At 39.5% G+C, this 11,485-nt stretch overlaps 1 protein-coding gene across 1 annotated transcript; it reads right to left on the reverse strand.

Annotated features, from left to right (window-relative positions):
• Positions 1 to 305: 305 nt before the first annotated feature.
• Positions 306 to 1,429, reverse strand: LOC147631202 (copper transport protein ATX1-like). Its single transcript, XM_086809062.1, has 3 exons — positions 1,287 to 1,429; positions 980 to 1,064; positions 306 to 858 (listed from the first exon to the last, which is right to left on the reverse strand). Exons 1-3 carry the CDS (start codon positions 1,290 to 1,292, stop codon positions 617 to 619), a joined length of 333 nt encoding a protein of 110 aa, XP_086665188.1. The 5' UTR covers positions 1,293 to 1,429; the 3' UTR covers positions 306 to 616.
• Between the last annotated feature and the right edge of the window lie 10,056 nt (positions 1,430 to 11,485).

Genomic DNA, 11,485 nt, shown 5'->3' on the forward strand with positions numbered 1-11,485 from the left:
ATGTTTAATCTACCTAACATGACAATATAAACATTTTTGATGTTATTGGACCATAATGCTTGTGGCTCATGCCTTTCAATTTGGAAGGATCTCTGATAGCAATGGTACTTATGTTTTGATATCATGAACTTGTGGAGTGTAGTTGAGCTCCATGTAAAGCTTAAACCACTAAGTTAACCAATTAAGTTACAAGATTGTCTTTGCATATTCTTTATCATGTTGTGTCACTTGCAAAGAATATTACTTAAACATGTGTCTAGTTGAGCTCCATGTAAAGCTTTAAAACCACTAGGCTAACCAATTAAGCCACAAGCTTGGCATGGTATACCCATGGTAATGCTCTGTAACTTGCATAGAATATTACTTTAAAAAAAGTGCCTAAATAAGATAAAAGGTGTTGGTTGTATATTTGCACAAGCACTTTCGGTTTTATTAGTTATTGATTACAATCTTTTCTCAAAGGTTACTCTAGACATTAGGAAATATGTGATAACAAAGAAATTATACAGTAGAGCAAGTGCTTGGCATAGAGAAAGGAGCATAATGTGATAACGAAGGACTACATGCTAATTAGAAGATTGATCACATATACATGATAGAGCAATTAATCACATAATCACATGATAGAGCAATTATTTGGATTCTCATCACTAAACAGGGTTAGTATCTCATGTTTATCGATATAATCATGACTGGTGGAGCTATTCGTGGTGGAGAGAAGGCGCTGTTGATACGCTTGCGACCACAGCTCTGTCTTCTTGCCGGTCCTCCTCACTCTCTTCAGTATCTTCTTCGGATCCACAGAGCCTGTTACAACCACTTTTTGTTGCCTGCGATCGACATCCACGTACTGAACACCTGCGGCGTCAATAAACACGAGATGGGTTTACATAAACAGCCGATCAATATGCTTAATCTACAAACATAAACAATGTTTAATGCGATTGGTTCACAATGTTGGTGTAATCATGGCTCGCGCCTTTAATCTTGGAGAGCGTTTTTCGTATTAATCGCTCACAGCCAGGGCAATCCATGCGCACCATTAGGTCTACAGTTTGTTGGCGCTGCACACAGTTGCATGAAAAGCTGAATGATTATTTGAGCGGGAGCGAACACACACACACACACACACAGTTTGGCGCTGCACACAGTTGCATGAAAAGCTGAATGATTATTTGATAACCTAAGGCGGGAGCGAACACACACACACACACAGACACACACACACACAGAGACACACACACAGAGAGAGAGAGAGAGAGAGAGAGAGAGAGAGAGAGAGAGACCTCCATTGATGATTAATATTTACGAACTCCTCGCTGCTTTGTATTGGATTAGATCGATCGCTTTGCTGTATAAATTATATTAGCCTTAATCTCGCACTTGGCTTTAAGCCTTTATTAACAAGAGCCCACCATAGTAGCCTTATAATCTGAGCTCTTGAGATCCTTTGAGAGCTTGTCATAATGAGATGTGTATGCTCACCGCCCATGATGACTTTGCAATCCTAGAAACGTACACGCTTTCAAGTCGCACATGAATAATCACGGCCATTGATCAATACCCCCTCACAAAATCTTGGCCATTGATGCATAGTGAAAGCCCTCCATTACCACCCTTCACAAAATCTTGGCCCCATGTATCTCAACAAACGTAAGTGAAGTGACCACAAACCTAGCCCTCATATGAAAAGTGTGAGAGACTCGTAACATCTACTCTTGACACGTATACCTAGCCCTCATAGGAAAAGTTTGAGACTCTAATATCTACTCTTGACACGTATGCATATGCATACGAAAAGTTTGAGAGAAACAGTCACATCAGGGCATAGACAAAATGACTGCCCCATATTACAACGACATCAGCAGGTATCAAGGGAGTGAATCCAATTAATTATTTGTGATGCATGGTTTATATGTGAAGCATGGTAGTGAATGATTTCCATTTGTCAGTATTATTTTTGTGAGTGATTCCAAAGTAACTATAAGATCGAACATTGTGGACTATTTTTTAGTATAGATCATAAGTTTCGGATATCAAAGGTGGACATTCGACGAAATTACCTAGCCATGCACATGTGTGCAAAATAATTAATTTTGTATGGTTTGGCCCATTATACACGTTGGGCAAGGTTTATTTTTTATGAGATACTTTAAAAGCATTGGACTATGGTTCAATTTTATACAAGCCCAATTTTGAAAAATATATGCTATTTATAGCTCCAAGGGCTAAATTATCTTTCATCATGAATCCTCTAAACCCTACCATTTAAAAGCAACTTCAGTCACTCCAAACTCAAATATGTTTGTTACTTTTGTAATTTTTAAAATTATTGTATTACAAATTATTTTACAAAAAAAAGTACTAAAATTTGATAATGAAGAAGACTTCTACCTACGATGACTACTTTGATTCTTGAGAGGTAACATATTCATTTCATTTGATTATTCTTACAATAAATTTTATTTAAAACTTTTTAAAAATTTTAAGGAGAGTTTTTATGCATCAAGAGTAAAACTTCTTGAAGGAACTGGCCCTTCCATCTTGAACTATACTTTATGATTTTTTCACTATGTAGTAGTCTTGTGATATGGGACACGAGATTAATCTTGTGTGAAGTATTTCGATGCATACTTATCTCTAGATTTGTGTGGGATAATTTTTGGTGGTATGGGACACTAGAATTTATTACGCATAGAATTCCTTGATACAATTTCTCTTTTTCATGTTTGTGACAAATACTTAGTGATTAAGTGTTGAGAGGGTGATGCAAGATGGTTATGAGTGAATCTAACCAGCTGTAACATGTGTGAGGCATGTAAGGAATGTGTGAGTTTGATTGTGAGTGAATCTGATCAACTCTTCTAATTAATTATTGAGAGGGTAACCCAAGTGTGGTATAAGAATTAAGAGCCAATTTGATTAATTCTTGACCCAAGTTGGTTGTGAGTGAATCCAACCAATTGTGCACATGTGTGAGATGTGTGGTGTGAGTTTGATCAACTCTGTGAATACGTGCAATGCGTATGAAGACATTGTGAGTGAATGCAATGTGGGAGTTTAATTATGAGTGAATCCGATCAACTCTAACACACGTGTAATACATGGTTGCGCAAGTTTTATTATGAGTGAATCTAATCAACTCTAAGACACATGCGACATGTGTAAAGACATTGTGAGTGAATCCGATATAGGAACGATTAATGTGTTTAATCACTAGTGTGTGCTGATATTTACAAACGAAGGATGGTTGTAAATATTTCTAATCAAGGACGGTTGATATTTATAACTGAGGATGGTTGCCTTCTTAACTGAGAGGACTATCACATAAGTGAATCCAATTAATTATGTGTGATGCTTCATTTATGTGTGAAACATGGTAGTGAATGATTTCCATTTGTCAGCATTATCTTTGCGAGTGATTCCAAAGTAATTGTGATCTAACATTGTGGACTATTTTTTAGTATAGATTATAAGTTTGGGAACAAAGGTGGATATTAGACATAATTACCTAGCCGTGCACATGTGTGCAAAATAATTAATTTTGTATGGTTTGGCCCATTGTACATATATTGGACAAGGTTTCTTTTTTATGAGATACTTTAAAAGCATTAGACTACGGTTCAATTTTGTAAAAGCCCAATTTTAAAAAAGCTATGCTATTTATGGCTCCAAGGGCTAAATTTATGAATTATGATTTAAATACCATGTGTGGGAGTGGAGCCACACACGTCGGGGGGGGGGGGGGGGGGGGAGATTAGACCTAACATTGTGTACAAGGTAATGTCTACTCTATTTTCTTATTTTTGTTTCAATTTATGCTCATCTTGTTAATGTAATTCCAATTCTATGGTTTAGTCTATGTTATTTGTGAGTTTTGTATTATTCTTCAATAAGTATTTCAAGATCCTCTGTCAGCAGCAACTGTAAGAGGCAAGGCCTCAAAGAGAGGCAAACCCAGCATGAACTGATGCAGCAGTAAATATGATAAAAGTGGACAAATGGGTAGGAAAACAACAAAAAAATCCACTAGTAGTGATGGTTGTGACAAGATTGAAAGGACTTGTCAAGACAATGACAGCTAGGAATTCTAATCCGGAACAAAAGAAAAAGCTGGAATAGTAGGCAAGGTAATAAAGGATCTAAGAGAAAATCACCAAGTTGGTACAAAGTTCACAAGGAATGGTACAAAAAATATAGGAAAGCCTACTCTTGAGTAAGCACATTGACAGAGATTCAAATAGGACAAGCCTGGTTAAGAAGAGAGAAGAAATTGCAACAGGCAAGAAGCTGCTAGGCAATGGTAAAACAGCTGAAGAAAAGATGCGGAAGTGCCAAGTGAAGCCCATTACAGCCTAGAGTAGTGGAGGCATCCACGAAAGGAAATGGAAAGAAATCCGGAGCAAGTCCAGATAGGAAAATTGACAAGGAAAGGTCAAGAAAAAGAAAGAGAAGCAAAGGAGGAATAAGAAACTGTACAGAGGCTAGAGCATGCCCACTGAGAGGAGGGGGTAGCAACCCCGTGAAGGAATATGACCTATGGGAGGATCTCAGCAAGATGAAGCTGAACATTGCATTGGACCAAATGTTGAATCTGGTTTCCAATTATAGGCAAAAGCTTCTCTAGGCCATTGTGCCAAGTGAAATATTGGTGCAAATTCCCACACGTGTAGGAGTGTGGAAACAGTCCAGGACTATGACACATCCGTTCCAAAGGTGACCATAAAGATCAAAGGGGAGACAATGTCAAGGGTCATTTTGGATGGAGGATAAGGAGTAAATATAAAACCAGACAACCTAGCCCAAGAGTTAGGAATCACGGATATCCAGCCTGCTCAATTTCAAATCCAAATGGCTGACTAGAGAAGAGTCTAACCAGTTGGAATCATCGGGGGAGAACAAATAGAGGTGGCAGGATGCATCTTCACTGTCGTGTTCATAGTCTTAAAGATGATTGAGATAGCAGGTGCATATCTCATGCTATTGGGAAGATCCTGGATCATAAGTGGAAGAATCAAGCATAATTAGAACATGGACATGATCACAATCCGAAGGGAGAAAAGAAGGTATGCATCTCGGTCATCACAGGAAAAGACAAGTTAAATCTGGCCAGCCGACCATTGCATGTAGAAGGCCTAAATTACTTGGAGAAGATGACAAGGAAGAGTAGATCTTGAAAAAACTTTAGATTTTCTGTCACTCTTTAAGGTGGACATTAAGTAGATTGTATATAGATACAATCAAGAAGTCCTGGTTGTTCATGAGGTGCTCATAAATGAAGAAAGTACAAAGGAAGATGAGGGGGCCACTTAGGATAGTATAGTAGAAATAGAGGCTGAGCAAGAGAAGGCCATAAGTTGATCTCAAGTAGAGGAAGACCAACTGAGGAGGCAGAACATCAGATTCCAAGAAGATAAGCTTCAAGAAGTAAACATGGGAGATGATCAAGAGCCTAGAATAGTTAGAGTGAGTGCAAAATTGAATCAGGAATTCAGAGGAAGACTCTTGGAGCTTTGAGATCCTACAAGTTTGCATGCAACTACTCATACATAAAAGGAATTGATCCTAGCTTTTACTAGCACAAGATCAATCTAAAGGAGGATGCAATTCCTATCAGGTAGAGCAGGTATAGAATGAACCCTAACTACGCCAAGCAAGTCAAAGAGGAGATTGATAAGCTGTTAAAAGTGGGGTTCATCTATCTAGTTGATAGAGCAAAATGACTATCACCCACCATAGTCATTGTCCCAAATAAGAACAGGAAGCTCCAAGTCTGTATAGATTGCAAGCTGAATGCTTCCAATATATCGGATCTATTCCCACTACCATTCATATATTCTCTTCTGGATGTGGTAGCCGAACATGAGACGTACTCCTTTCTGGATGGGTTTAGTGGGTATAACCAAGTGCGAATAGGATAAGTAGAAAACAACCTTTGTGTGACAGAATGGGGGGCTTTTGCCTCCAATGTGATGACTTTTGGGTTGAAGAATTCTCCAACCATGTTCTAGAGGATTGTTTAAGAAATATTCTATGAATATTTAACCACTGTAACAAAGTTAAAAGGGACTAAGGTCAATTTGGGCCCAAGGCCAAGGAATGAAGGGGATGTGAAAGGGGCCAGGGGCTAGGACTAGGATTGGGCATGCTCATGGATATGAATAAGTGTAGTGTGAAAGGGGGGCCTAGTATATAAGTGAATATGGGCCAATGCAATAGGACCTTTTGATACCTTTTTCATAATCAAGATTACACAAGTCCTTTGCTTTCTCTTCTTGTTCTAATCCTAGGCTAATCTCTCATACTTTCCTTAATCTTATGCTAATTAAGCTAAATCTAGGTTGCCACTTTCTTTCATTGGTATCAGGGCCATGTCTTTGATCTAATTTTCTATTAAAAAAAAAGAAATTTCTTGCATTTTCTTGGTTTTCTTGAACTTTCTTGATTTTTTGGACTTTCTTGATTTTCTTGCTTTCTTGATCAAGAAATGGGCATGGTGATTGTGGGATGATGGAGATTTCTTTGATTTTTGGTTGGTGTAAGCTTTTAGGGGGAGGGGGGTGGGGCTATGGGTCACTATGGACCAAAATCTGGGGTAGCCGCTCCAAATTTGACTGGGGGAACCAAAATTGGGGGAAATTTTACTAATCGAGATTAGTGATTAATTCAAAACGTTTTAATAATCTTCTCCCTTCTTGTTTGATCTTGAAGGAGAAAAATAGGGTTTCAATGGGGTTAATTAGAGGCATTGTTTGAGGGTTTCTCTTAGGCACATCAAGATCTTCACAACGAGAGCTTCAATTGCTGAATCGTGCACAACGGGGGTATGCAAGCCGCCATTCGCCATTCTCCTCCACCGTGGAGTTATTAAGCCATAAAAATCTTGGAAAGAAGTTAACTAAGCTTTACAACTTGTGAGCCTGGCTGTGGGATGACTGGATTCGCCGTTCGCTGCCCCTGTACATGCTGATTGCTGTGTACGATTTTGCCAACACTTATTGGAGATTAGTGCTTGAAAGCTAAGCTTAAGCTTTACCTAAAGCTTAAGAAATCTTAGAGGCCATTTATTAGCATCATGGATGGGCGGATTAACAGCTTCTTTATGCTGCATTTTTCTACATAGAAGGGCGGCCTGGCTACAATGAATAATGACCATTGAAGATCTCCATAGCTACATCAAGTGTATGGCATTGCTATGTGGATAGCTCCTCAAAATCTTCACTCTTTCTTCATCTCCATGGTAGATTGATACATTGGTGAGTCTTCATCTCCATGGTGGATTGATATATTGGTGAGTGCTCATTGATTGCCTATGGTTGTTTCCTTGCTTCTACCATTGATTGTCATCAAGAGATCAAGAAAGGCAAAGTTCTTGTTACCATAAGCTCGAAGCTTAATCATAATGGCAAGATTGGCTTTATCCTTTACCTTAGTTGATTAAGAAATCATTTCAATGGAGCTTCATTGCTTGATTTCTTGAATCTTGAGGGTTTTGGTTAACTTCCCATGGCCATGGAAGCCACATACATGCTTATATTGCCTTGATGAATTGCACTTGAATCTACAACATATTGGTGAATTGTTTGGGCAATATGGTCAAGATTGAGTGCATTGTGGTGACATTGGAGTTGTGCATGCATAATGGTGCATGGATATATGCTATGATTCACATAGTTGGCTTTCAGGTGTTTCCTTAAGCTTTTGATGAAGGATTTGGTACCGGATACATTGAAAGCTTATGCTTATGAATTGTAATAATGGGGCATGCAACTAGAAGTGCCAAATGTAAGCGAAATCCATATACACTTTCAAGTTCATGCTATACAATGAAAGAAATATGAAAGCAAGAGCAAAACTAGAAATGAAACAAGAACTAAATGAAAGACAAAGAGTTACCTTGAGATGAGTGTAGACAAGACACAAGATTGATACTTTCATTGATGTGACACCTACAATATATAGGTGAGAAGTACAAGATTGAGTAGAGTGACTTATGGGATAAATGTAGAGGTGCCACATGGCACTAGACTCAAGACACAAAGACTTAAGTGAAACTAGACTAGAGAAATAGTACACCTAGTGTGCACTTATTTCCAACACCCTCCTTAAGTGGACACTAGGAGGAAGACAAAAAAGACAAGACTAGAAGATAGACATAAAGACTGATAGACTGAGAGACAAGGCATGAGAGACAAAAGATCCGGAGACACCCCTCCTCAAGTGATATCCTCATATGGGTCCACAAGGGTAGGGACAAGATGGATCTAAAACAAGACACAGTCAGATTGATAGACAGATAGACAGACAACAGATAGACAGACAGACAAGACTAGATAGACAGAAGACTGACTGTAGAACTGACTGTAGACAAACAGATGGACCTTGAAGACATCCCTCCTCAAGGGCGATCTCTGCCTCTCAAGTAGGGACAAGAGAGAGGTCCTAAAGCAGAATGAGTAAGACATAGAACCCCTTGACCTACATCATCGGTGGTCAAAGTGGTAGACAAGAAAGGTGAAGTAATCAGAAAGCCCACTCCTCATCATAGGAATGAACTGCAAGATCTGCTGATGTAGATGCTGCAGCAACATGGGCTGAGGTGGAGGCAGGGGCTGATGTAGAGGTTTTAGAATAGCAGTCCTTCTCCCAGTGATTATCACGGCCACAAATGGTGCATGGATGGGCCTTGAAGCAGTCCTTCTCCATATGATTAGTTTTTCCACAATGGGTGCAAGGCTTTCTTACCTTAGAACCTCCTTTCTTTGCTAAAAATGCAGTGTCAGTTACCTTTTGTTGTTTTGTTCTTTCCTCTTCTTGGAGAGCGTTGATGATACCTTCAAGAGTAGGATTATTGTGATACTTGAAGGTAGTGACAAGAGTAGCATAGGTGTCAGGTAAGCTTTTGAGAAGCACAGCAATAGCAATATCTTCGGAGATGGGGGACTTCACTGATGCAAGCTGAACCATAAGACTGCGAAAATAATTGACGTGAGAGGCTATAGTAGCTCCCTCTTGCATATATAGATCAAAGAATGAGATCATAAGTGCAATCTTAGAGTTTTTAGAGCGGGGTCCAAAAAGGGTATCCAAAGTGATCCATGCTCGAGAAGCAGACTGTATGTCGGAAATGTGATGAATGTAATCATCTCCAAGACCGAGCAGAATGATAGCATAGGCTTTGTCATTCTTGGCACTGGGAGCATAAGTGATAACTTGCTCAATGTCGGAATCTTCAGCAGGATGAACAACGTCCCAAAGACTTTCTTTCATAAGATGGCACTTGATTTTGATTTGCCAAGTATGAAAGTTGGACCCGTTGAATTTGTCGATAGACATGAGAGAATGAGTAGAAGAGGCCATGTGGGAAGGTCTTACCTCTTGCTAAAATGCAAGGGCAGTGTCTATTCCCTTACAAGATTGCAGAAATGAATGAAAGAAGAGATCCAAACTGTTTTTAGAAGCCGGCTCTCTCACCACTTGTCAAGGCCATAGCATGTGACAGCCCATCGAGGTATGAGGAACCAGCAGTTTTCAGATATGAGCATGAACAAAAAGGAGACAATGCACAGTACCTTAGACTTTTCAAGAAGAAGCGATGGCAAAACTGAATAGTTAGGCGGCCTGAAGGGGGGAAATGCGAACTCAAGATCGTGAAGAGCTGTGTGATATACTCATGATTGTTGTAGGGGGCGGCGGTGGCAGCTGTAATCAAGGCGTGAGCAGACTGTAGTAGAGATAGACAGCTGTAGCAGTCGGCTGCAACATCAAAAACAGGTCGGCCAGGAGCTGTGTATGAGCCTGAACACGTACAGGCTTCCGTAGAGCAGCTGCTGGAAAACAGGTCGGCAGCAAGAAAGTGGCCAGACGGCAACTGAACAGCTGAGCGCAGCTTAGGGAGATGAGCGCAGCGTATCCTAACAGCTGAGCGCAGCTTAGGGAGATGGTGGGCAACACATGACAAGAGCAGTCTGCTCTGATACCATGAAAGAAATATGAAAGCAAGAGCAAAACTAGAAATGAAACAAGAACTAAATGAAAGACAAAGAGTTACCTTGAGATGAGTGTAGACAAGACACAAGATTGATACTTTCATTGATGTGACACCTACAATATATAGGTGAGAAGTACAAGATTGAGTAGACTGACTTATGGGATAAATGTAGAGGTGCCACATGGCACTAGACTCAAGACACAAAGACTTAAGTGAAACTAGACTAGAGAAATAGTACACCCTCGGGGGGGTCACTATATGTAAATCCTCTATATCACGTGCGTTCAAGGCCTATTTAAAAAGTCCCTTATCTGTGAATTTTTTAGTGAATATAATGTATCCTTTCCTATTCAAATCTGTATTTTTTTTTAAAAATACAATAAATAAATTCCCTCTGTAAATATATTTTTGTAAGTTTTAAATATTTAAAATGTCCTTCTATTGAACCCACGTGATACTTACATATTTATACGAGTGACCCCCCCCGAGAGTACACCTAGTGTGCACTTATTTCCAACATACAACTCATACACACTTGTATTCACATTTTAATTTCTAGTAAACAAGTGATGTGTAAGGGTACCTCGGCATTTGGAGGAGAAGCGGGGGAGTATGTCTTGAATCCACCTTGCCGTGAGTGCCTTGGAAAAGCGATAAGGTGGAGGATTAGGTATGGATGGTGGTGAAGAAATGGCCCCAAATTGTGACTAGTTTCAACCTAGGTATGAGGGTGGGAAGAGCCTGACCGGGAGATTGGAAAGCTTCAACACTCTACATCGATTTCCAAGTTCCTATTGTGGATGCATTTTATTGGGCAAGGATTTGATAAGCATGGGATTTAGTATTGCAATTGATTTGATTTTGAGATTTGGTTGCAAAAACAAAGGAGGTGTTGCCAAAAGTTACAAAAGGCACTTATACAAGGTACTTGAGGTTACATGTGGATGCCAAGTTACAAATGGATGAGGTTCATGCCTTTAAATAGGTCCGAGACATTACCATTGCATAAGGGAAGTGTGGATAGTAATTGGAGAGAAGTTTGACAGTTCTTTGCTGCATCACTAAACCCTAATTTAGTCCAAGAAGGTAGGGTTGCTTTCAAGGTCTTTGCATAGTCTCATTCTACTCTCCAAGGGCTATGTTTAGAGGCCTCAAGTGTTCATTTTGGACTCCGTTTACTTCTCCAATTAGCAAGTCTATCTGCAAGACAAAAAGTGTACCCACAGTGAAAAAAACAGAGAATTAAGTGGGAGATTTGAGCATGTTGGGATGTTGCACATACCATTAGCTCCCCAACAAACAAAGGACTCTTCATTTTGGCATCATTGACTTGGTCAAATGGCCATAGTTGACCAGTGTCAAAGAGGTCAAAATAGAGGATCAAAGGCTTTATTAAACTGGATCACTTTGTAATTTTATCTGCCCAATTGGTTTTTTGCACTTAGTGCATAACTTATAATTGTTTCCTCTCTAATGAGCTGCACACGATCTAAA

Source organism: Cibotium barometz, chromosome 15 (genome assembly GCF_041138505.1).
Source record: "Cibotium barometz isolate CiBa-2024 chromosome 15, ASM4113850v1, whole genome shotgun sequence".
Lineage (NCBI taxonomy): Eukaryota > Viridiplantae > Streptophyta > Polypodiopsida > Cyatheales > Cibotiaceae > Cibotium > Cibotium barometz.